The following is a 27797-nucleotide window of genomic DNA, read 5'->3' on the forward strand; positions in this document are numbered from 1 at the left end:
GGTGATCATCCTTTATGGTGTCCAGCCAGCAGGTACTAGGGTGGCCCCCTTCTCCTTTTTCCGCTGATCTATTCCAGCATGATTGACTTCAAATGAGTCAGCTCTCATGACATGACCAATGTATGATAGCCTCTGCTGATCTTAGCTTCAAGTGATATTGTGGTGAGGTTGGATCTAGGATTTTGTTATTTTTGAGCCCATGGAATGTGTAATAGTCATCTCCAGCACCACAGTTCAAAGGCATCTACCCTTCTCCCAACTGCCTTTTTCAGACTCAAGTTTTGCAGCAATTGTAGCAATTGTAAAAATTATTGCATTAACTAATCTACATTTGGTTGTGAGGTTGATGTCTTTACTCTTCCAGATGTTATTCATGCCAGAGATTGCAGTTCTTCCAAGTGCTATATGCCTTCTGATCTCAGGGCTGCAGTCACCACTTTGGTCGATTTTAAAGTTTAGAAAGATCAATATCTTTACTGTTTAAATGGTCTCATTGTCAATCTGCACTAGATCTACACTCTGACTTGTGTGTTCTCTGCAGTTGTAATTTTGTTTTCTTGATGTTAAGATGCAGTCCAAATTTTTCACTTTCATCTTTGACTCTCAGAATTAGTCACTCCAGATCCTCCTAACTTTCCATGAAAAATGTTGTATCATCTGCATATTGGGAGTTGTTGATATTCCTAGCATTGATTTTAACTGAAATGGTAGATTCCTCCAAATGTGCATTTCTCATAATTATTCCTGTGTACTTGTTTAATAGTAAAGGTGACAGCATGCAACCTTGCCAAGTTCCATTTTATACTCTGGGTTTCCTATTTAATAGTTAATAGTATTGGCTTGGGCAGAGAAGCCAGCTGGGTGACTATGAGCTAGTCACTCTCTCAATCCTAGACAAACCATTTTTGAAAGTATTGCTAAGAACACTTTAGGGGGTTTGTCGTAGTCACCATGACTCAAGACTAAGTCAAAGCATATTATTGTAGAGTTTAAAAAAAGTTTTGGTGAAACAAGGTTTAATCTACTTCCATCAGAAAAGCTGGAATTGTAGCCCTGTGGTAAAATGTTTAACTGAAAATAAATTCCATAATTATTGATAAGCAATAATTCAAAATGAGATCACTATGTACTATACAAAATATAACGTGGCATCCTAGACTGTTAAATCACACTGTCTATCATTGGGGATTACGGTACTTCTTTGGGTATGGGATGGCAAAGGAAGTGTTACCTCTAATGTTAAGCTGTGTATCTGCAAATGTTACAGAATATCCTAATTTCTAATCAAGTTTCTAACCCTAACCCTCTTCTGAGAGAGCCAGTCTTAAACCTGGTGAGAAGGTAATAATTGACTTACTGAAAAAAGCTAAGCAATTGAATTTTAGATAAGTTTAAGTTTTGCTTCAGCCATGAAGGCTGGCTGGGTAACTTTGAACTAGTCACTTACTCTCAGCCTAACCCCCTCACAAGTTGTTGAAAGGAAAAGAGTAGGAGGAAGGTGTTCAGGATATATTTTCCAACTTGAATTATTTGTAAAAATAAAGACAGGATATAAATAAATAAGCAAATAGTGAGAGAATTGGTATATTCTGTTATTGTCAGTACAGCCTAGCAGTGGCTCTCTGGAGGATTTTTGTTTAAAAAAGGATTTTAACTCCCTTAGTGGTCTATTCCACTGTTAAAGAACATTTACTAATGGGATTTTTTCTGATTTTAACCAAAATTTATTTTCTTAAATTACAGTGCTATCATCTACAACAATTCTGAAAATGTTTGCCCAATCTTCTGGGTGAAATCCTTCACATACTTGGAGACAACAAATATCTCTCTGCAGCCATCTCAAATTCCAAGATTTATAGCAAGATAACATGTCAAAAGGAAAGGTTTAAAAGCCAATCCAACTCTGAGCTATTAAATAAGCATGTAATTTAGATGGAATTTTGCCAAGAAAAGTAGATCAATTAATATAGATAAAATTAGTACTGTATTCAAAATCCTTTAGTCTAGATTATTACTTAGTGAGTGTCAGATGAAAAACAATGTAAAAAGCCTAGCTTTAATTGCTAGACAGACAACAATATGCTGATTCCCTATAACATTGAAACTTCAGTATTTGCTCGCTTGTTTTATTGTTATTTAACACGGACATTTTATTTGTTAAATTTGTTTGCTGCCCACATCACTTATAACATCAAAATAAAACCATATATACACATATATACAGTTAGAACAGCAGCTCCTAACCTTTTCTATACCCCGCACCCCTAGAACGCTTCTGATATATTCTTGCACCCCTTACAAAATTTCAAAATAACGGCAACAAATTATGCATATACACTATAATTTTGAAAACCCAAGTTTTGGCACCCCCTGGAATATCGTCTCGCACCCCAGAGGGTGCAAGCACTCCCAGTTGGAAACCCCTGAGTTAGAACAATTAATCAGTGGAACAACCTGCCTCCAGAAGCTGTAAATGCTCCAACACTGGAAGTTTTTAAGAAGAGACTGGACAGCCATTTGTCTGAAATGGCATAGGGTTTCCTGCCTGAGCAGGGGGTTGGACTAGATGACCTCCAAGGTCCCTTCCAACTTTATATTATTATTATTACTATTACTATTATTCTCACACACAAACACACAGACATATATATAGTTTTAAATATATGATTTTGAGATGTATTTGAATACTAGTAGCTCTGGTTGGTAGCTGGGCCTTTGATTTGATCTCCAGGCTTGGTAATTAGGTTGCAAATGTTTCCTCTCTGGGAGGGCATCTTCAGTGCGGTTTGAATTGTGTTCAGTTTGTTTGGAATGTTGCTTCCGGTATTTCAGTTGAAGCAGCTTTCTTGGTCTCAGTGGTTGGCAGGAGGGGTCGATGTTAATGTGTCTGTTCACTGGTTGGAGAGAACTAGGCCTTGTGGAATTCTCTTTCTCTCCTTGACTTTGAGTTATAATTGTGGTCCTGGGTAGATTGAACTTGTGTCCTTCTGAGTCCTTGTGGACGGAGATTCAAGGTGCTGGTGATGACCTATAAAGCCCTAAATGGCTTGGGTCCGGGATATCTGAGGGAACACCTGCTGCCGGCATCAAGCTCCCTTCGTCCAGTGCGCTCCCACAGGGAGGGTCTTCTCAGGGTGCCACCGGTAAGAGATTGCCGGCGGACAACACCCAGGGATAGGGCCTTCTCAGTGGGTGCACCTGCCCTTTGGAACCAGCTGCCAGTGGAGCTTAGGACTGCCCCCGACCTCCGTTCATTCCGCCGGGACCTGAAGACTTGGCTCTTCGAGCTCTCTGGCCCAGGCTGAGAATTTTAATTTTAGTTTTAATTTTAATTTTAACTGGGGTTTTACTTATGCAGGGACGAATATAATTTTTTAAATCTGTTTTTAACTTTTGTATTTTTGTTTTTAATCACCCTGTAAACCGCCCTGAGTCCTTCGGGAAAGGGCGGTATATAAATGTAATAAAATAAATAAATAAAATAAATAAATAAGGCATAGTGGATCATGTCTTTTAATAGCCAGGGAGTGCTCGTGCAGTCTGGTAGATAGCTTTTTTCCAGTTTGGCCCACATAGTTATTTTCACAGTTGTTGTACTGGACTTAGTATATGATGCCTGATCTTTGATTTGTTTCATTGTCCCTCATAAGGACATAAGTTCAATTGTAGCCTATGGATAATCCTAAATGGGGCTTGATTAGAGGGCAAAATTATATCTTATTCTTGGGTTATACAGGTATAAATGAATTTTCTTTTCATTTAATCATTGACCAACAATACTCATTCTGAGATGAGGTAAACCTGATTTTACAGGTTCAAGCTTGATCACTGGTAATTTTATGCACTATTCTCTTAGCTTTCTTTGGTCACCTTTTTCTACCCCTTCATTGACTAAATTCATGCTTCCATTATCAAAACTATCTTTGGTATGAATTGTTTTCTTAAACTCAACAAATGCCAGCAAAGGCTCTCCTTGAATAGATTGCTATTTTTGTTTCTTTTCAAGCACCCCTGCCTTTTAAATCTTGTGCTATCCTAGGAGCTAAAGAAGAAAATGCTTCCAAACTTTAAAAGGAAACAGCTGAGTGTTGGCCATTGTCCTGGGAGAATTCACTCCTGTTAGGTTTCTATTTATATTGTCCTCCTTCTCCAGTTGTGACAGGAAATTTTGAAGGAGAGGGAGACAGCTGATGCCAACAAAAATCTGTAATAAAACATACTGTGTGTTATATGGCCTCCTTTTCTTTAGAAGAGCCTGTCTGAATAGCAAACTCATGATAAGATTTGAGGAAGGTATAAAGAATTGAAATGGGCCAAACTATCAGCAAAGTACAGGGTCATCCAAATTAACAGTGCCTTTATCGTGGAGAATGTCTAACATTGATATTCAGGAAGTATAGTTTCAATTTGAAGAAATATTATCATTTTTATTTTATTTTATTTGTTTTGTTTTTATAAACCGCCCTTCTCCCGAGGGACTCGGGGCGGTGTACAGAGTAAGGTAGGCAAAACATAATGAAACAGTACTGAAAAAACAATAAACAAAACAAACTGGGACCCCAATTAGAGCTATCAGGCCAGGCCGGACTGCTGGAATAGGTAAGTCTTCAAGTCGCGCGGGAAGGTGCGGAGGTCGGGGGCCATCCGGATTTCAGTTGGTAAGCAGTTCCAGAGGGCTGGCGCACCCACTGAGAATGCCCTCCCCCTGGGGGCCACCAGCCGACATTCCTTGAGCGGTGGCACCCTGAGGAGGCCCTCTCTGTGGGAGCGCACAGGGCGGTGGGGTGTTGACATTGGCAGAAGGTGCTCCCGTAGGTAGTCCGGACCCATGCCATGTAGGGCTTTGTATGTCATTGTTAGCACCTTGAACTTCACCCGGAAGGCAACTGGAAGCCAGTGCAGCGCACGGAGGAGAGGTGTGATATGGGAGTATCGGGAAGCTCCCAAAAGTGTCCATGCCGCTGCACTTTGCACCAGTTGAAGCTTCCGAGTGGATCTCAAGGGCAGCCCCATGTAGAGAGCGTTACAGTAGTCTAGGCGAGAGGTCACAAGGGCATGGGTGACTGTACGTAAGGCATCCAGGTCTAGATAAGGCCGTAGTTGGCGCACTAGTCGAACCCGGGAGAAGGCCCCCTTGGTCACAGCTCCTATGTGATCTTCCAGGGAGAGCTGTGAGTCTAGGAGGACACCCAGGTTGCGGGCCCTATCAACAGGGGGTAGTAACTCATCCCCGATGTTAAGGGATGGGATCATACTATATGTCAATTCTATAAAAACTTGTCTGCCAACAGAAATTACTAGTGATTTTAACTTTTATTTAAAATAAATATATAATTACAATTTGTAGCAAATTAATTTTATACCTCAAGTCCTCCATGTGTAGAATTATTATCCATTGGTCTAAAACATACCATTAGAAAATATGATTTAAGCAGGATCAAACTTGGATAATATTTAGATAGAAGACAACTGGGAATCTAAGGCTATAGAAAAGATGGGGAGGTCAAAACAATACATGCAAAGAGCGCAAGTTGAATATATTCATGTAGTCATGAGGAATCAAACTTCACTCAGTAGTCTTTGATCAAACAAATGTCACAAAACAGTGAGGAAAATCTTAAGCCAGGTGTTCTCTTCTTTTTTTAAAAAAAATGGTTTTAAGAGAACAAGAAAGCACAACCTGTGATCCCTGTCATACGATTTATTCAGAACTGCAGTTGAATTATAATTTTCATATTTCAAAACAGGAAAAGTATTAAATACATGTAGAATAAGTGTGCAAGTAATCTACTTTTAATGAAATGCACCTTAAATTGTATCGAATTTAAGGCCTGTTTTATTATGCAAGTTGTGATACATCAATCCTGTAGTGGTGAACAGCATGTCAAAGTTTGCATGCATCTTATTTTTGCTTAGGAATAGATTGGAGATCTTCCCCCACTCCAAACAACCATGCTGTCTTCTGCTTTTTACAGTTGTTTACCTACCACTGAAAACTCCTGTAAGGAAAATTACGTATCTTCCAGTGTTACCCAAATACAACCCTGGAATGTTGCTACTGATAATGGAATGCTGTGAATTCATTCTTAAGTTGTCTTGTATCCATGGAGCAATGATCTAATATGATAAGCTTGGCCTGCTATCAAGGTCTCTTAGTTTAGCACTTTTTTTTCTCATAGTAGCTGACAGATGCCTCAGGAATGTTTGAAGAAGAAAGCAGAGCATTTTATTCTTGTCAGTTATTTTGCTGCAGTTGGTATTTGGAAGTGTGCTGTCCTGCTCCTTGGTAGACTATCTTCCATAAATGTATTCACCCTTCCCCCTGCCCGCTTGTCCAAATTAGTGGCCATGGCTACATTTTCTGATAATTTCTTAATACTAATTATGCCTTGTGAAGAATACTTTGATAGAAGGAACCTGAAGCATGCTCATTGGGCCAGATTTTGTGGGACGAACAGAGAAAGTTGGAGACTTGCAGTCATGCAATGAAAGGTTTACCGTGAAAGGTTTTATAGATGAAAACCAGCACTTTAAATTGCATCTGGAAGCCTGTATATATGTGACAGTCAAAGATGATCACCAAAGCCTATTCTAGCTGGACTTTTGCTGAATTCCCCTGACAAAAACCATTTCTTGCCATATGGGAAAGATTCTAGATATTTGTTTTAAAATATTGTAATAATTGTTTTAAATAGAAGCTGCTTTAGGGGGATTGTTATTCTAAACAGTAGGATATAAATAATTGCCATAAATATATTTGTATCTTTGTTTTATATTTACGTATTCTGTGATTATTTTTACTTTATGTCTGCATTACTCTAATTCAGGGGTGTCAAACTCAATTTCATTGAGGGCCGCATCAGCATTGCAGTTGCCCTCAGGGGGCCGGGAGGGTGTGGCCTGGGTGGGTGTGGCCTACTGTGTGGGCGTGGCTAGACTGCGTATGGCCTACTGGGTGGGCATGGCCAGCTCTACATTGTTCGCATCAAGGGTGCCTATGGGGGCCTGGGCAGGAGTGGGACAGATCTGAGGGTCTCTGGCAGGAGGAGAGTCTCTGGGCCAGGGCCAAGGCAGTGGGGGCCGGTCCCTCACTGTTTCCAGGATGGCTTTGCGGGCCGCATGAAACCACTTCGCGGGCCGGATCTGGCGCCCGGGCCTTGTGTTTGACATGTCTGCTCTAATTATAAATTACCTTGAAGGGTTTTTTCCAAACATGTGGCAGGTGTTTAATAACTATACATACCTATCATGATATGGGGCAAAAATGTATATATTGATTATAAATTGCCCTTTCTACAAAAGCCAAATAGTTGCTGCCTTCTAATGTTTTCCTTAGGCTGGTGCCTTCCAGATATCTTGGATTACAAGAACTGTCACCATTGAATCAAGATGGAATGGTCAAGTGTCAGTACTAAAATCCTACAAGTCTATATAGCATCAATTTGGGGAGAGTGCTTCACATATCAGGAGGAAAATATTTGATGATAATGTTTGTTACCTTGGCAAACTTATTAAGTTGCTCATATATTGATCATTAATTATGAAAAGCTAGATTTCTTTTATTTTGTGTTTTAATATTGCTTATTTTTTTGAGCATTTAATTCAGTCTGCCTTCTATAGATATTGTGTAGTTCCATCCTAAAGAGAGCTCAGCAACTGTATGTTCCTCGTTTAAAGTGTATCTCAGTTTACTATCCATTACCAAAAATGGGACATTCTGCAGTTGGTTGAAAGATAGAAACAAACAAATCTTTATTTTTTCACGTAGCAACATTTTCCAATCGGATGTGTTCCATATCTGATTAATTATAATTCCCACTATCCCATGTCAAATAACCATTACTTATGGCCATTACATATGCACACTATTTTCCCCTTCTGGCCTTTTTTAACCAAATAATAATTTGTGCATCCTGCACAGATATTCATATTTTAATTTGAATGTACCAGATGCAACAAAAAGAAGAAACTATTAAAAAAAAGTAAAATTTGAAATTGATGCAGAGGTGTTTAATGCAGTGGTTTTGTTATTATAATGGGCAGCCCCTTTAATGTGGTTTGTGGTAGATTCATCTCCTACAGAGTTTTAAGGGGGAAATAGTATGAGGAAATTTCTGCCGAATCAGTTTTTTATTCATCTGAAGAATCTGGAAAGAAAGAACAAGATAATTGAATGACCTCTTAGTAATTTTTTTTAAAAAAATGTTAACTGTGTAAACTAATCATGATATAGTTAGCTATACATTTTCATTCAATGGAACCAAGATTGTTTCCAATAATAATAAAATACAGCAAATGCTGTTATTTATGGCTGCAACTACAAAGAACTTTGTTGAACACAGTCTTGTGGAAGAGGCCAGTTTTCTGCTTCAAAAAGACACAAAAGGAGTGTGGTTTTGAATTTCACAAATAGTGATTAGATCAATTAGAAGCTCAATTAGTGTAATCAATTAGTGTCCTTCCAGTTAGTTTTTCTCAGTGAGGAATTGCCCAAACATCACATGAGAGTATCACACTTGTGTCTTTTGTAATACTGTAATTATTGGTTGATATTTGTGTGTGTGTGTGCACGCCATGTTGCCCCATTACCAGTACTGCACAATCATTTGATTGTACAAATGTTTATGAAAATGCAAAAGAAAGCAAAGCAAAATATGTCAATTAAGGAATCCTTATAATCCCTGTGTCTGTTTATAGCTCTGTTGCTTTTTTATTCTCTAGTTCTCGTCCTAGTTTTAATTAATTTTATTAGGTCACCATCAGTTTTGCAACATCCTGAAACTTCCATGACATTACCCTCTATTTTCTAATTTCATTTTTCCCCTTCACATTGCTATTTTGAGACTTGCTAATGTTAAAATATTTAGCATTAGCATCACCTTACACACCTACTTTCAGGACTAAGAAAAGTGTTAATATATGCCAGAAAACATACATCTTTTCCTAATCATACTATATAACAATTTAAACAAGAAATGTTGAAAAAGTACTTACTTTCAAGATTCTAGCATCATCCAGACATGATATGCTTGACAAAAGCTGAGGAAAATAAAAACAGAAATTTAGAAGTAATGCAGGGTAATCTGTAGATTATCGGAAAGAATTGTTTTACATAAAAATATTTTGCAGATTTAGTCAAATGTTAAGTCCCACCATAGTCAGTGGAGAGCCTTCAAAATTCAGTTCACATAATCTAGATCATTAAGTATAATAAAAATTTTTTTAAAGAATTTGAAAGGTAGTTTCAGATGGCCTGAACAAACAAGCTACAACACAGTTCTAGAAAGCTTTTTTTTCCTTACATTAATTCAACATAAATTGATAATTTATACATTTCTATCAATATTTTTAAATGGGTCACTTGCAGGGAGCTTGGAAATCAGGCCTGTGAAACTGCCTGCCACTTTGCTGAGGGATGGGGAATAAAGGAAGCTGCAGAGCATAAGGAAAATTGCACCCTCACTCCCCATTATGGCATGTCCCCAAGGACTCCCTCCCTCCAGGGAGGAAAACGGCTCACCCATCACTTATCAGCATCCTTCAGCCAACTATGACATTACTAGTAGGCATCTAAGCCCCTCCTTCCCTCACTGCCTGCTGCCGTTATGAAATTTCAGATTTCAGCCTTTTTTTCAAAGCAGCCAATCCTCTCTTATTTGTAGGGCCTTGCTGCCGGTTGATTTGGTGCAGGGGCCAGGGAGATGAGAAAAAGGGCAGGGAAATAGTTGTCCCACCTTCCCTTGTGCCATGTAACCTATGGGTTTCTGGAGAATGTAGCCAAAAAATTTAGTAAATGCTGAAATGGCCACCACTTCCCCCAATTTTATTCTTGGTCATGATTCCTGGCATTCTGTAAATTATTTCATTTAAATTAGTTTGTTTTAATAATTATTACCCTTCCAATTTTGCCCAGTTGAAGGTCACAGACTAATACAAGATTTTTACACATACACAGATCACAATTGAATGTTTGTTTTTGTTTTACATTTCTTGCTGTGTTGTATGATGTTCAGAATCTTCAGATTGGGCTCGATTGTAATAATAGTGAAGAAATTTTGTAGATAGCAATAGCACTTTATAGTGCTTTACAGCCCTTTCTAAGCAGTTTACAGAGTCAGCATATTACCTCGAAAGGGTGGAAGGCTGAGTCAATCTTGAGCCAGTGAGAATTGAACTGCTGGCAGTTGGCACAGCCTGCAATACTGCATTCTAACCACTGTGATAACACGGCTCTTGGATGGCTAGCTACATCTCTCTCTCCCACCCCCAATTCTGTCCTTTGATCACCAAAATGGTGCCAACCCCTTCTGTAAAAGTGCAGGTAAATAAGTGAGAAAAAAGTTTTGATCTTAAATTTAAGAAATACTTTTTATAGAAAGTTAAATGGCATTAACTTCTCAGGCCATTCTAATGGTATCACTAATAGGAGTAGTCCTTATGTCCCAAATAGAAAGCAGCTGAATGGAGTGGAAAGCCTACTCAATCATATTAATAGAAAACTATGTGATTGCAGTATCAATATTTATTCTAGCAGTAACTTCAGCAGCCGAAACATTTCAATATCGTTTCATTCTATTTCTTCAGAGAGTCACTGTTTATTCCTGGCTGCTTTGTACTGAGACTTCTGAGAAATAAAGTATCAGCAGAAACTTTACAGCATTAGGAAGTTTTAGCAATAGCTCCAGCAATAAACAGCAAGTGCAAAGGATCCTTTTTAACAGATTTTTAAAAGTGGGTTTGATCCACTTACAATACCTTCATAGTTGATGCAGCCATTAGCATCTTCTTGTCCAGCCATCAATTGTTCAACTTCACTCTCTGTCATCTTCTCACCTATAAAATAGAAATCAAAAGAGTTTAATTTTGTTTCTGTGCTTATCTCTGAATGCAGGAGAAGTACTAAGAACAGAAATGGGAATTACTTAAATAATCTGGTTATTATTATTAAATAAGATCTAGTTTTTGTCTTTCTTAACCTGGCATTCTCCAAATCTATTTGGATTGTAAATTACAGAATGACTAGCTAGCATGGACAAAAGAATTCTGAAAGGCACCAAGTCAAGGACAACTGATTAAGACAGATGCTTAATTCAGCAGAAGCCTCCAGTTATTCCATTGCACCCTGTGATAAGTAGCTCCTGATGCAGTTGTATATGCAACAATAATCCCAGAAATATCTGTAGTCACAAAAGAATTGCATTTACCAAATGAGAGAATGAATTCTTGCAAGAAATGAATGTTCTGCTTGTTTTACATATGAATGGGAATTGTGACAAAAATGAAGAAAATTAGAAAACCAAGCAATACAGAAATGCCTTCTGTATGGGCTGCTATGCTTCCATAATCATAAACAGAGGTTAATGCCTGAGAAGTTTACCCTGAGATTTTTAAGGGCAGGGCTGTTCGTTTATTATAAAGTATTATTGATACACCTTAGTCACTTTCACACTTGGGCCCCTTCTCCCATTCTAGGCATTGATCTTGCACAATCAGAAAAAAACCCTAACATGGCAGCTCCATAAACCACAACATATTACTATAACGGCACACAAATACACAGTATTCATAGAAGTATCACAAAAAATAACCTGCTTTAAATTCCAATCTACTGTCTGAACTAATCATAAGGTAAAGGTAAAGGTTCCCCCACACATGCGTGCTAGTTGTTTCCGACTCTAGGGGCCGGTGCTCATCTCCGTTTCAAAGCCGAAGAGCCAGCGCTTGTCCGAGGACGTCTCTGTGGTCATGTGGCCGGCATGACTAGACGCCAAAGGTGCACGGAACGCTGTTACCTTCCCACCGTAGTGGTCCCTATTTTTCTACTTGCATTTTTACGTGCTTTCAAACTGCTAGGTTGGCAGAAGCTGGGACGAGTAACAGGTGCTCACTCTGTTACGCGGCACTCGGGATTTGACCCGCCAAACTGCCGACCTTCTGATCGACAAGCTCAGGGTCCTAACCCACTGAGCCACCGCGTCCCTAAACTAATCATAATAATGTGCTATATAGTGCATGCATGCTGGGGTATGTATGAACATATGGATTATTTGACTAAATGCTAATTATTCTGGAAGATCAAACCTTGCCCAAACATAATTTTTGTCACAAATTCTACAGATTTTCTACTTCCTTCAACATGCTACGGACTAAATTCCTTCCTGTACCTAAAGTAGCAAGAACATGACGTAGCTCAGCTCCCATGACAGTGCCATTTCCTTCCTTGTCAAAGACACGCAGTCCTTCCACAAAGTCCTCAAAAGTCCCCTGGTCTTTGGATCGGGCAATGTGTTGTAACATTGGGAGGAAGGTCTCAAAATCCAGCATCTTTGTGTTCATTTCTGACAAGAAAGAACATGATGACAAATATCAAAAATAACAGTTCTGATTCTCATTTCTCTCTCTCTCTCTCTCTCTCTCTCTCTCTCTCTCTCTCTCTCTCTCTCTCTCTCTCTCTCTCACACACACACACACACACACACACACACACCTACACCCACACTCTTCCCCTGTGTGTTACAGTTTTCCCATTTCATCAATATAGCTCCTTGTGACAACAAACTTGGAAACTAATTCAGGCAGATTTGAACTTGGAAAAGATATATTATAGTTCAGAAGAATTAGGTTTGGCAATTGCTTCTAGATCAGTTATTGAACATGCAAATGTATAATTTTATGATAGGTAGGAAACTTCTGGAGTGGGATATGAAAAGGCTGAATCTTTCCTGTATATACGTACCTTCTGGCTTTGGTTTCCCTAGCACTTTCAAGACCTCTGCATTGGTTGGGTTCTGTCCCAGGGCTCGCATGACATCTCCACATTGGCTGTATGTGATTTTCATTTCTCCAGTTGGGGTCCTGTCAAAGAGCATGAATGCTTCCTTGAACTCTGGGCAAAAAACAAAATTCCATTAGTTCTTAGCATTAGCAGAAAGTTTTGTAGAAATCCTTCCTAACCAACCGGTGGAAATAGTTCAAAGAACAGAAATGGAGGCCTGTTTTTTCTATATATGGGAGTTTTGGAGTTATATTTATCTGAACATAAAAGAAAGCATAACAGCTAGACTAGGTAGCAAACAGAAATATTAGAACATATCTCTTTCCATGTGAGAAATTGTAAAGCAGAAAGTGATTTGGGCTGTTGTTCTATGGACATTGGAATGGGACAATTGGCTGTGGCCACCAGGCCATGCCCACTTCACCCCAGGTTCCCCACCACAGCTGACTCATCAGGGATGCTCATCATCAGCTGCTGCCTGCCAGACATTCCACACTGTTGTAGGGCACCCCTGGGCTGAAAACTGCAGATTCGTGGCAAGGCAGCAGGTAAGTGAGCAGAGATTTTCAGAAAGGGAAGAATTGGCTAATAATAGAATCCTTTCAAGCACACCCAGAAATCAGGAATTCGTTTAATTTCCTCTGCTAAAATAAAAAAAACCCTGCCTGCCCCCACTCTGCACCCAGCTCCTCTGAGATGCTCGGCATTGTGAGAAGGAGCTGGGTGCAAAGCAGGGCAAGACAGGATGCAACAGGAGCCGGTGGCCTCCTCCTCCTTAAAGGTTGTAAAGGAAGGGCCCTGTCCCCACCAGCTGCCTCGAGAACGTTGGATGGCTGAGTATATTAAAAGAGAAACAGTTGGTCACATGAACTTGGGAGTGAGACACCCTAGCAATCATTCCCTGGAGAGAAAATTCATCCAGTCTTTTTATTGGTTGCGATCTGTCACTCCTTTCGCCTAACCCTAACCCATCACTAGCTGGAGGGGGCAGGGTAGGGCTGGCCAAGGTGGACTCAGGCAGGGCCTGGCTAGCCATGGCGTTGTGATTTTTTTTCCCCGTTCACCATCTCAGAGTCTAAGCATAGATCAAATCCAAAACATTTTGAGCAATGTCAAATTCTGGCACTAATTCAACACGGTATAAAGAAACTAATCTAGACCTGTGATTGGTAATCTTATAAAAGATAGTAAGTTTCCAACCCCTAATTTTTAACAATAGCATTACAGTAGCAGGGTTTCTTTTAATTTGGCAGAAGAAAGGAAGAACAATTGGGGCACAACAAGGTAAACTTTCAGCCAACCCCTTCTTCCAAGTTCCATTTAGAAACTTAAAACAAATTCCTGATTTCTGGATGAGCTTGGAAGGACTCTATTATTAGCCAATCACTCCCTTTCAGAAGCACCTCGAATCTCCACCTCCCCATCTGCTGTCTTGCCATGAAACTGCAGCATTGAGCCAAGGGGCTCCCTAAAAAAGCATGGAACATCTGGAAGGCAGCAGCTTGCAGGGACCCACTGAATCATTCCTCTGGTTTGCTTTCTCCTGTCCTTTTCACCATGCCCATACATGAGGCCACTCTGAGCTCGCACTTTGTCACCAAGTCACTCCCGCTTGTGTACACACAAAGCGCAGTGGGTCAGGAAGCAGCGCTTCTTGCTAGGGGAAACAACACACCCACACGCACACCTTTCCAGTTTCCACTTCAGAAAGCCGGGACACATGGCTAATTGGCCAGGGACAAGTGTCCCTCAGCAAATTGCCTGGGACGAGAGGGCAGGCAAGAAGCAACAGGACCAGTAGTGGGAGAGGAGCACCGGTGGAAGACCAGCCAAGAATGACTTCCCATGGTGAGTCAGCTGCGGTTGGGGGCTCAAGTTGAACCTGGTGTGGCCAGGCAACCACGAACAACTGTCCTAGACCCTATGGACAGCTCTTGCATAATAAAGGGGAAGAAAACAGTTAAATATTTTAACATAAAAATGAATAATGTTCTTTGAATATATTGTACAAATAAAGTGGTAATTTAAAAGATGTGCCAGGCATGGTATTTGTTCCAGCATATTCATTTGGAATAGATTACAGGAAAAGGTAGAGAGTTTGGAAATCCGACTGACTTTGGGCCAATCACTTTCTCTCAGCACTAGGAAGAAGGCAGTGGCAAACCACTTCTGAAAAACTTTACCAGGAAAACTCCAGGGACATCCAGGAATTGAATACAATTGAACAGAAAGGTGGGGGGAAGAGAAAGGTTTTAGTTGAACTTCAAAAGAAAATTCCCAATACTAAAAACAGTATAGTCTACTTGGCTCTGAAGAGACATTTGAGCAGAAACGAAGCCAATGCATTCAACATTGTAGATCTTTATGTTGAACAGATCAGAATCATGATTTCTAAGAATGCTTCTATTCCTATAGTATTGTACTACTATTCCATTTAAAGGAATCATTAAATCAACTTAAATCTCTTTGTGCTTAGATAATTCCTAAATAAACTATCCTATGTTTTTAATCTATGTTTTATTTAAAGTTGCAGGAAACTTACATTCTTTTGTACGGCCATCTGAACAGAAAAATTGATTGAACTGAAACCTTATTAATAGCATAATCCATGTGGATCCATTGAATTTAGTTGAAATTATTAAGTCCCATTGATTTCAAACAGTATACTCATAGTATAACTACTGTATCTGGATCCTATAAACTGTGTACTACCTGAAATGTTCAGTTTTAATTTCAGCCCAGAATGTTACCTTCAGGGATGAATATTTCTGGAAAAATCAGAATTATGTTATTTTTGTATGTGATAGGTTTTAGCTTCTTAACTTGCTGCATTATCCGTTCTTTATCCTTTAATTCTGCAAGCTGAATAAGAACAGTCCTGCTGCATTGATTTGCATTTGATTTGTCCCTTTTCTGTGGTAGTCGATAGGCTTTGTCCACCACAATGGTAGGGCCTTCTAATTTCAGAATCTGTGGTAACCATTTTTCTATGAAGGCTGCCATATTGTGGCCCTCTTCTTTCTCAGGCAAGCCATGGATCCTGAGAGTTCGAAGTTGCATTGATTTCTTCATCTGTTTCATGTAGCAACTGAGGTATTTATTTTGTCTAGTTGAGCAATCCAAATCCTGTCTGCATTCTTGCTCGTGCTCAATTATAGAGCTAGTTGCAGCAATTGACTGGGCCAGGCTGTGAATTTGCTCTTCCAGCATATCCATCCGTGAATTCAAGGCTGAAATTTTACCATCAAAATCCTTCACTACCTCTGAGGCACGGTCTACTTTTTTCTGGATCTCCAACATCACCTTTTTCATTATTGTATCTCTACTGTTGAATGATTACAAGAAGTCAGAGCCAACGTGCAACCTCAGACAAGTGGAAGCCCAAGTGTCTTAAGCTCCACAGAAATCCTTGGGCCACAGCAATAGTTAGGTTGGCTTCTTATTAGGTCATCAGTGATATCACAATGGCTAATAATATATCAAAGGATTTGTAAACTGAATTGAACTTCAAGACTGAAATTCAGACACACACCCCCAGTGCAGTTTTTCTACCTTCCCAAGCTATTGCTTGAGATTTAGCCAACAATTCCCATTATTTGTAGATAACAATGTATTTTGCCATACTGTCAACCAAAATAAAATATAATTCAACATATCTAACCTTATCTAGGTTTCGCCATTATATGTCTCTTCCTCTGAAAAAAGGGAAATTGCTAGTGCTCAAAAATACAGGTTAAAACCCATTGAAATATTGTGAAGTTTCTATATATAGGTAACATAGCTGCTTATTCAATAGCTTTCAGGTAGCAAAAGCTATTATACAAGGCTATTGTTTATTTGCGTCTGTCTTCATGCAAAAAAATAATACATCCCAACCTACCAAAAACATAACTGTAGAAGACAGACTAGGAATATAAATTAACATAAGAAAGAAAATGGTAAAAGAACAGCTGTCCACTCTAGACAACTTCAAATCACCAGGATGTGGTGGATTACATGCCAGAGTTCTGAAGAAGCTGGCAGACATGATCTCAGAACCACTTAACCATATCTTTCATAGTTCCTGGAGTACTGGGGAACTACCAGAGGACTCGAAAAGAGCTGATGTGGTTCTTATCTTCCAAAAAGGGGAAAAAATAGATCCAGGAAACTACAGACCAATCAGTCTGACATCAATATTTGGGAAGATCGTGGAAAAGATAATTAAGCAAAAGATCTGCGAACACTTAGAAGCAAGCAAAGTTAAACAAGAACCCAACATGGATTTGTCAAAAAGAGATTATGCCAAACAACTCTTATTTCATTCTTTGACAACATGACTAAATTAGTGGACCAACAAAATGCAGTGGACATAATATACTTTGATCTCAGTAAAGCATTTGAAAAGTACATCACAAACTACTTCTTGGTAAGCTAAACAAATGTGGGATAGACAGCATCACTGCCAGATGAATTTGTAACTGGCTGACAAACCATACTCAATATACAGTCCTTAATGGACTACATCTAAATGGAAAGAAGTAAGCAGTGGGGCACCCCAAGGTTCCATTTTAGGCACAGTACTCTGCTACATCTTTATAAATGATTTAGATGAGGGAATAGAAGGGGAACTCATCAAATTTGCAGATGACAATAAACTGGCAGGAATAGCCAACACCCCAGAAGATAGGCTCAAAATCCAGATGGATCTTGACAGACTTGAACACCGTGCCCTATCTAACAAATGAAATTCAATGTAGAGAAGAGTAAGGTTTTACACTTAGGCAAGAAAACCAAATGTATGGGTACAGATTGGGTGAAACTTGGTTTAATAACAATAACTGTGGATTTGCAGTCCTAGTGGATTATCACTTAAATATGAACCAGCAGTATGCAGCACAGCCAAAAAAGCCAATGTAACCCTAGGCTGCATTAACAGAAGAATAGAATTAAGATCACGTGAAATACTAATACTGCTTTATAAAGCCTTAGTAAGACCACATTTAGAGTACTGCATCCAGTTTTGTTTACCATATTATAAAAAAGATGTTGAGACTCCAGAAACAGTGCAGAAAAGAGCAATAATGATGACTAGTGGGATGGAGCTAAAACATGTGAAGAATGATTGCAGGAATTGGGTTTGTCTAGTCTAATAAAAAGGACTAGGGTCGACATGATAGCAGTGTTCCAATATTTGAGGGGCTGCCACAAAAAAGAGGGGTCAACCTATTTTCCAAAGCACCAGAAGACAAAACAAGAAGCAATGGATGGAAACTAACCAAAGCAACCTAGAACTAAGGAGAAAGGGGCTGCCCTTGAGAACCATTCGGAGACTACAACTGGTGCAGAATGCGGCCGCGCGAGTTGTGATGGTGGTTTCCCAATACTCCCATGTAACACCTCTACTCCGTGAGCTGCATTGGCTTCCGGTTGCCCTCCGGGTGAGATTCAAAGTGCTGGTGATGACCTATAAAGCCCTAAATGGCTTGGGTCCGGGATATTTGAGGGAACACCTGCTGCCAGCATCAAGTTCCCTTCGTCCAGTGCGCTCGCAGAGGGAGGGTCTTCTCAGGGTGCCGCTGGTAAAACATTGCCGGTGGATAACACCCAGGGAGAGGGCCTTTTCTGTGGGTGCACCTGCCCTCTGGAACCAGCTGCCCGTGGAGCTCAGGACTGCCCCTGACCTACGCTCATTCCGCCGGACCTGAAGACTTGGCTCTTTGAGCTCTCTGACCCAGGCTGAGAATTTTAACTGGGGTTTTATTTGCAGGGATAATTTAATCTTTTAATTCTCTTTTAACTTTGTATTTTATATTGATATGATTTTAAAATGCCCTGTAAACCGCCCTGAGTCCTTCGGGAAAGGGCGGTATATAAATCTAATAAAATCTAAATCTAAATCTAAATTTCCTAACAGTGAGAACAATTAACCAGTGGTAAAGCTTGTGGGTGCGCCACCACTGGAGGCTTTCGATATGAGGGTCTGCTGCTTGAGCAGGGGGTTGGACTAGAAGACATCCAAGGTCCCTTCCAGCTTTGTTGTTCTGTTATGGTCTTTGATTTTGTTCAATCATGCTACACTATAATGTTACATATGCAAAACAAGCCATTCTAATTTGTTTATAAAACCATCATTAAAAGTCTCAATATGGTATGTGAATGCAGCAAATGCATTTGATCTGATACCAACATAATAATTTTTATCATAAGTCCTGCTGAATTTAAGGCTTTCATGGTTTATGGTTTAATGTATTTTGTGAACTCAACTAATGGCAATTTAATTCACTAAAACATGGAAAAGTAGAAAGTAGCACACATATGAATACAATAGATTTAAATCAACCATTACTTACCTTCAATCTGGTCAGCATTGAATTCAATCTATGGGAGAGAAAGGGAAAGGCATAATTATTAATTATTTGCTATTCCCTTTTTAGAGTTTGACTCAACTTGGGTCAATCCATCTCTTAACATGTACTGCATACTAAAATTAGCAATGTGCACTATTTGCAAACTGAAAGATCAAATTAGGGACAGATCATCATGGAGAAAATCTACAAGGTCACTAAGAGTTGACACTGACATGATACCACATAATTAGTCAAATTATTTGAATAATTTAAGGTGTCTACAAGCTTTTTAGTACATGTACAAACAAGACTAGAGGTAGTCTTCAACTTATAACCCACCATAGATTCCAGAATTTTGATCACAAGTCATTGTGGTTGTAAGTCGAGACACTACATGACTGGACATTTTATCACCAATTTTATGTGAAGTCATTCACTGTCATTAAGCAAATCCAGCATATCCAATGGTTTTTTCCCCCATGTTCTGCTGGTAAATGGCAAAAAATATCGCAAATTCCAATCACATGATAACAGAACATTGCCACCAGTCTTAAATGTGAGTCAGTTGCCAAATGCCCAAAATGTGATCATGTGACCATAGGGAGAGGGGCAGCAGTTGTAACTTTGAGAATAGGTCATAAATAGCTTTTGTAAAGTCTGTCATAATTTTGAATAGTTGTTAAATGACCAGTTATAAGTAAAGGCCTACTGTAGATAATTTCATTTACTTATTTTTTAAAATCTGGTCATGCTTTCTGGAGAGGAGACGTCAATGATGAGAAACTGTACTTTTATATTTAGTGCATTTCTCAGGTTGGATTCTGTAGATTCACATAACATTTATATAATTTGGCTATACTGTACATACTGCTCAAACCTAATGAGCTATGATTTTTCAATAAATCATACTTAAGCAAACTATGTTTTGGAATGATGGGTGAATTCAATTATATCTGTCAATTGTAAGCTAAAGTGTATACAGAATTGCATGAAATTGCTATAGCATGAAAATATTTTTATGTTAGAAATCCCAGCCAAAGACATGTATTCTTCAAATTGAAATGAAAACTTACCCTTTCTTCCCTAGCTTCATCTCTTGTTGTTCAGAGTCTATCTGAACCATTCCCCCCTTCCCTCTGTTGTCTCTTTCATTCTGAAACTTTGATTGCAATACTGGTCAGGCAGCAGAGTTTATTTGTTGCTTTTATAAAGTTCCACAAAGTGATGCTAAACATAATTCTTATTTAATCAGAAATGTTTTGGTTTCTAGTTGTTTTTCATAATCTAGCCATAAAATCACACAGAAATACACTGCCCTGTACAGTACGTATGTGATAGCTCACATCTTCCTGTGTCTTCCATCTCATATCTTCCAAAGGTGATAAACCCCAGTCAAGGCATTCTTAAAGCTTCCATTCAAGTTCCACTCCCATCCCAGTTAACTAAAAATGGCACTGCCTTTATGTAGTCATTAACACACTCAGTACAACTATCTGCGGAAGCTCTGTGCAAAGTACATAAAACTGTACTCTCATTACCTTGTCTAAAAGCCCATCTATGTACATACACACTTTACATATGAAGACTTTTGTTCCAGATGATATGAAAGAATATCAGGAAAAAACTGCAATATGGTTGATTGGTTTGAGACATCCCCCTCCAATTATTGGCAAACCAAGCTAATTTGGCTTAATTAAACATTATTGAGAATATTCTGTATTAACATTTGAAGGAATATAACCTAAATAAGGACTATTATGTAAAAAATATTTTTAGAATTTTTGTAGAAGGTATATTTTTCTACAAAATCATCCATTTTATAATTATTTTATAGAAGGTTAAATCTCAAGAGTGAAATAGCACAATGAGACTTAAGCATTTTCATTAGTATGGAAATATCCGTCAACTGATGAGAGAAGATAAAAATGCAGAAGAAGGAATCTATTGCCTTGCAAGAGGTAATGGTTACTATATTGAAAATCTGGACAGGAAAGTTCCATCTTCTATAATGTAACATCCATTCTTTGCTGCCAGCGGTCATATGTGAGTACTACCACTTACACCCAATGTTGTAAGAAATCATAAGGTTTCAGAAATACCAAAAAGTCAGGCAAGTTGTGGAACTCACAAATAGCCTAATGACAGCCCAACAGAATGCTGATTTGGGGTTCAGAGAAGAGATAGACTGGAGTATAGTATCATGGAAGAGAATGTGGCTGACTAAATGGAAGAATAAAAAGGAGCACTCTGCCATTGCAAGTTTTTTTCTGGCGGTCCCACTATTAAAACATCTCCTTATTTTCTGATCTCCTGGCAGCTTCTACTTCTTAATTTATTGTCCAGGTTCTCCCCATTGACCTAATCCTGAACTGAAGGAAAATGTAATCAGGTTGTCACTGTGAGTGGAGAAACATAGTATGTCAGTTTCATGTTTGTTCCTATACATTTCTACATTAGTTTTAAAAAGTCCTATTCATTTTTATGAACATTTCTCTTTATTATACATCTCTTTATATTCCTTTCTTAGGATATACTTTTTTGTAGATGTTTTTTTCTTTCATATTATTTGTTAGATTATTTCCTTTAGTTATTCCAGTTATATCTCTTCATTTTTTTTCCCTGCAATGTAAATTGGGCTATGAAATAGCAACTGGTTCAAAAGCATCCAGTAAATATTCAGTACAGACTTGAACTGGATCTCCATTACCCATTTCAATCCTTATCCAATATATCATACACTTTTGGTGCCTTTGTTTGCACACTTTGCAATCAATATGTACAAATCTTTAAGTGTGTGCTTTGAATTGCACATGAGAGGAATATTTTAAAAAGTGAAGATTTCAGTCATTCTGGTTTAATTATAGAGTGCTAGTGTTGATTATCTATCTGTATCTATCATCTATCTATCTATCTATCTATCTATCTATCTATCTATCATCTATCTATCTCTATATATCTATATCTATTCATCTATCTACACACACACACATCACATACACACACAGACACAGACACACACACACACACACACACACACACACACAAAAACACAACTGGCTGAATTCATATATATTAAAAAAACCCATAATGAAGCTTAGGGTAATAAGTGATCCAAGCCAATTTATTATGATTTACCAAGTTTATGTATTAGTATCTGTGTTTGTGCTTATATACAGGGCTTTTTTTCTCATAGAATGCTCAGAACGGAGTTCCGGCACCTTTTTTGGATGGAACTTTGTAGGTTAGGCAAGGCAGGTTGTATGACATGTGTGAGTTCCGGCACCTTTTTCTTTTACAAAAAAGCACTGCTTATATATATATTTATTACCGTAGCATAAATCATCTTTCCAAACCTTTTCCATTCTGTTCTGTAGCTATTAATAATTCAACTCCAAGACCTATCTTACAAGAATGTGCCACTATCAAAGGAGAGGAATGCAAAAAGTTTTTTCCCCTTGCCTGCATGATAACTTCAGAGAGCAAGAGTTTTGGGGATTTGCTTTGAGTGCCTGTGGAAAGCAAATGATAACAAGAAACACATGACCTACTGCTTGTTAGACAGTTAAGTGTGTTTCATTGTTATTAAGAGTAGCTTACTGACACTTAAATATTAAAAAGAAATGTACCTCTAAATATCAAATATTATGGACAAACAATGGATAACAAGTTGACACATTCCTCATAAGCTTTTTCTGATCTAAAAGTGCTGATATGGAAGCCAAGTAACATCAGCTGCCTGCAATTAGTGCAAGTTCGTGTCCCACCAGGCTCAAGGTTGACTCAGCCTTCCATCCTTCTGAGGTAGGTAAAATGAGGACCCATACTGTTGGGGGCAATAAGCTGACTTTGTAATAATGCCGCTTGGGGGGGAAAGTCCTAATAAGCAGGCATATACATAGAATGAAGGCTATTGCTAAGCACATTGATTTGTGCTTTAGATTGTAAGCCGCCCTGAGTCTTCGGAGAAGGGTGGGATATAAATGGGATTTTAAAAAAAAGTTGGCAAAGGAAGAAAGCTAGAATAAGGTTGAAAAAATTGGGTTTTGATTCATTAGAGGGGATTTTATATTGTCAACTAGAGGGTTAAAGGGAGATGTTGAGATAAGGGGAATTTTGGTTATTAGATTTAAAATAGTTGGAAATCAGTTGAAAATAAGGATTTGATTTGTCTAATATTGAAAAATTAGATCTAAAAGGGAAAAGAAGATTAATTCACCATGAATATGTTTGATTTATTGATTAACCCAGGCAATATATATAATGGTTTTGATTTATTAAAGGGGATATTGTATTATTAAGTAAATGATTTAATACGGTTGGAAATAGATAACTTTTAGGAAATAGAACAAGATTACATCTGAATAGATAAAATGTGTATTTTGGACATTATAGTTTGTTATGAAGTGAGATAAGGAAAATCTTGGTTACCCAAAGTCTGAAAATTATGGATATCAAAGGTTAAATTGGAATATTGATGAGAAATTAAAAATTATGTAAAAATTAATAACAGGATTTGGATTGTTTATGAAGATTGAATGTATAAACTAAAAATTATTGATAAATGTAATAATGATGTTTTTATTGAGTTGATATAATTAGAAATGTACTAGCTTGAATTCGAGACAGTAAATGTTAAGGGAAAAAGAGAAGAAATATCTGATGTTGTAACCTGAGATCTGCACTAAAGATTTTGTTACTGAACTATTGATTAACCCAGTCACCACGTTGCTTTTTAAATACTCAAATGTAAAATTGGAAAATTAATAAAATATTATATATAAAAAAGAAGGATTCAGAGAACATGAGAGAAGGGCAAACCATATGACAAGAGGATTAGGAAAATACCATAGCTCTATGAAGAAATATTGAAGGAACTAGGAAGGTTTAGTGTTGAAAAGAAAAAGTAGAGGGGGGGGGAAATAGAACTTAACAAATACCTGAGCAAATGGAACATAGAAAAAAGGAAAGATTATTCTTTAGGATTGTAGAGTGCTACCATTCTAAAGAATAAAGAGCAGTTGGGTAGTAGAACCAACTTTCCACAGGATGATAAGCTGCACCTTTCTGAAAGGGTTGAAATAGAAGTTAGGTAGCCATCTGTCTGGAATGGTTTACTTTAGATTCCCCTAAACAGCCCTTCCCATTCTATTATTTTAGGGCTAGGGTTAGCTTCAATGAAACCATTTGGCTTCTGTATACATCTGGCAGATATACTGACCTATTTCATGCAATGTTTATTTAGCGCATGGTATATCATACATGGACTACCAATATAAATTAACATTCATGCAGCGTAATAAGTTGTGATGCAGCTTACTTAGTTTGGGTTTAAAGTAAATCCAGTCCCTAGGATCTGTACAAATCCAATCAATTGTGGTTTATTTGATAAATAATGATTAAACATACTATTGTATGGTGAATGAACCTAGTTATGTTCAACAGTAAAACAAGTAGCTCCAAAAGAATAAGTTCTCTCTTTAAAAAATAAAGAAAAAGAGAACTTCAAAAAAAAATCTGTGTCTTCCTATTTTTATATTGTCTCATCTGGTTTTTTTTACCTGGGTTTACTTATCAGCTGAAATTCCAAAACTATGCATAAATTATAATATTTTCTAATGTTTCATGAGTTCAACATGACTATATAAAAATGTTGAAACTACATCTTTGATGTTATTTTCTGCCCAATAATCTACCTGGAAAATGAAAATGGAGGCCATAGCCATTAGGGGAAAAAAATTAGAAAGTTGTGATGTCCATCATTTGACACCATTATTCCTGCTATTTTTTCTATGTGAAAATTCACAGAGAAAAGAGATATCTAACATATCAAAGGAGAACAAGATTGGAAAGTGTGTTATTTGGGAAAGAAAATGAGAATGAAATTTGTTTGTATTTGTGAAAAATCAGTGCACAAAACACTGTACATACTTATAAATTAATTTATCTCAATGCAAAACAATTTTTGTACACTAATGATATCTTTTGTTTCTTCAGAATAATGCAGTATCACAGAAGGGATCTATACCGAACTTTTAAAAATCCCTGAATAGGCAGATTTTCAAGTTTTAGAAGCTTTTGGAAGTCTTTCAAGCTAGATGTAGATGATTTCTTCAGACAGTTGAAAACAATGTGGAAAAGGGTCTGATAATTATTTTGTGAACGTTCATTCCATTTTCAACAGTGTCAGCATGATTTTAAACAAGAAAACTATTCGACCATAATTTTATGGGAAATTAAACATTTCTCAACATTTTCAGTTTTTTTCAGACCAAGAAAATGAACATACAGTATATAATATTCATTCCTTAGAATCATAATACATTTGATGAAAACATGTTACAAACAATTAATTTCAGGTTAAATACAAATCTTAGCAAAACTTTCAATATGTGAATTATTTTTTATCAAGCACCAGACATATTAAAGGTTACAATTAACTTGTACTATCCCATTTCTGCAAAATATACTCATCAAGCAGAAGCTGATTTCCAAAATAACTATTGCAGATCACACTATTTAATTAAAACAAATAACGAATATTTAATATTACCTGAAGCTGGATAAGGAAGAAGTGGGAGGCTGATAAACTAAATTTCAGAGTAGCCAAATGATAAATTCAGAATAGAAATGTGGCTTCTTCCACTATTAAAATTCACTAGCTTGGGGAACCCTGTTTGAACATAGTCACCTGCTGCAGGTAATTTAATGTGTCAGTGGCAGAACTGTATTCCCTGCTCCTATTTCCAGTAAGGATAATGAATGGCTATGCTTTTCTAAACCTGATGCCCTTTCAGATGTGTTGGATCTTGCTATCCACAATCTTCTCGAGGATTATCTGGAAATTATAGGAGTTATTTATTTTTATTTTTTAATCCCATTTATATCCCGCCCTTCTCCGAAGACTCAGGGTGGCTTACAATCTAAAGCACAAATCAATGTGCTTAGCAATATTGTCAGACACATCTGAGGGCAGCAGATTAGCAGAGGCTGGAACAGGAGAAATGAATTTCCTACTTACAGTCACACTTTTGGGATCAAAGGCAGGTTCTTTAGGTGGTTCTGGAGCTGGAGCTGGAGCCGCAGCTGGAGCCGCAGCTGCTTTGGGGGCTTCTTTCTTGGGTTCCGGCTTTTTAGGAGGCATGAGTCTGGATTTCTTGCCAAATTGCTTGGTTGAAAAAACCTTAGGGGCTTCAAGGAACAAAAGGCAATACTTGCATCCACGTCTTATATACTCAGCTGTGGTTCTCGTACTGGAGGGGTGGGTAAATTGCAAAGACAACTGTTTACTATAAAAGGAAGGGTCTCCAAAAAAGTAGCCTGTCTCTCACTCAACAATTGTCCTTTGTCATCCACAAGGGCCTGGCTTGGCTCCATGTCCTATGATAGGAAATGCAGGCTGCTTTTGCACACCTGAACTGTGAAAGCTTACTGAAATAGAAATGCTTTTTTTAGAGGATTATCCAGAAAAAAAAATTATACAGCTCTTTGCTCCTCAATCTGCCTCTATACTCAAGGGGAACAAAGTGTGTCTTTTTATAGGCAAGCCTTACAAGTGCAAATGCCACAGATTCCTTTCAAGGTCTGGATTTACTTTCTGACACTTTCCCAGTGGAATAGTTGACTGCAAGCTGTTTGATCCTCTCTCTCTCTCTCTCTCTCTCTCTCTCTCTCTCTCTCTCTCTCTCTCTCTCTCTCTCTCTCTCTCTCTCTCTCTCTCTCTCTCTCTCTCTCTCTCTCTCTCTTGTGTGTGTGTGTGTGTGTGTGTGTGTGTGTGTTTTACTAGCTAATCTTGCTGGAGAGCCTTATTTGGCTTTTTCTCTCATTTTATTATCAATCATATCTTTTGCAATCTTGCCTTTTCCCTAGCAACAAATTATTTTTCAAAAAATTATGTTACATATTGAATGACAACACCTAGGTTCCATAGTACTAAATTATTGTATTGACTTTTGCTGAACAGGGTGTGCAAGCCTAACCAGCTGTAATTTAATCAACAAAGCATGGCTAGATTATTATAGTTTTTACCATGGTGGATAAACCAAACCAGGTTTTACTAACTATAATGGCTAGGTTTGGATATCATGCTGAGTCTAAACCAAACAAATCACATTATGGCTTGACATACTAAATATCCACTCAATGGTTTCATTCTCACAACTATCCTTACTCATATTTTAAGTTATTCATAATTTAAACATAGTTTGCTCAATTAACCCAATTCTCTGGATCCATATATTATACTAAACCATGAAGTAACAAGCTGGACTAAGTCTGCAACAAGTTAGGCCTAAATTTAACTGGGGTGTCTCCAGCAATTTTCATAAGGGTGATTGCACGCATACATTACTATAAAATTGTAGCATGCATTTTTTTTTGTTTAGCATCATATTGTATGAAACAATGTAATGTGTTGAATCATCCTTCCAGAGATATTTTCTTTCCTAAACAAGAAGACTATAAGCAGGCAAAAAAGCAGGGAGAGTGACCCCACCACTCACATTCTTGCCTCTTCCCACAGCCCAACTCATCACAAAAAAGTGTCCGTCACATAACAAGTTAGATTTTTTTGAATCACAAATAACCAGATTGTATTGACAAACCAGGCCACCATCTTCCAAGTGCATATCAAATGCAGCAGGAGCACCTAATTTTATTGGTGTTGTTTGCATAATGAGTGGAAAACAGCTAAAAGG

General features: G+C 38.0%; 1 protein-coding gene across 1 annotated transcript; it reads right to left on the reverse strand.

Moving 5' to 3' along the window:
- Positions 1-7727: 7727 nt before the first annotated feature.
- MYL4 (myosin light chain 4) lies at positions 7728-26549 on the reverse strand. The gene is made up of 7 exons (XM_081344417.1): positions 26123-26549; positions 19108-19135; positions 12737-12886; positions 12165-12338; positions 10756-10833; positions 8995-9039; positions 7728-8147 (listed from the first exon to the last, which is right to left on the reverse strand). The coding sequence occupies exons 1-6, from the start codon at positions 26243-26245 to the stop codon at positions 9011-9013; spliced, it is 582 nt and encodes a 193-aa protein (XP_081200543.1). The 5' UTR covers positions 26246-26549; the 3' UTR covers positions 7728-8147; positions 8995-9010.
- Positions 26550-27797: the final 1248 nt, after the last annotated feature.

This window comes from Vipera berus (assembly GCF_964194415.1).
Source record: "Vipera berus genome assembly, chromosome: Z".
Taxonomy (NCBI): domain Eukaryota; kingdom Metazoa; phylum Chordata; class Lepidosauria; order Squamata; family Viperidae; genus Vipera; species Vipera berus.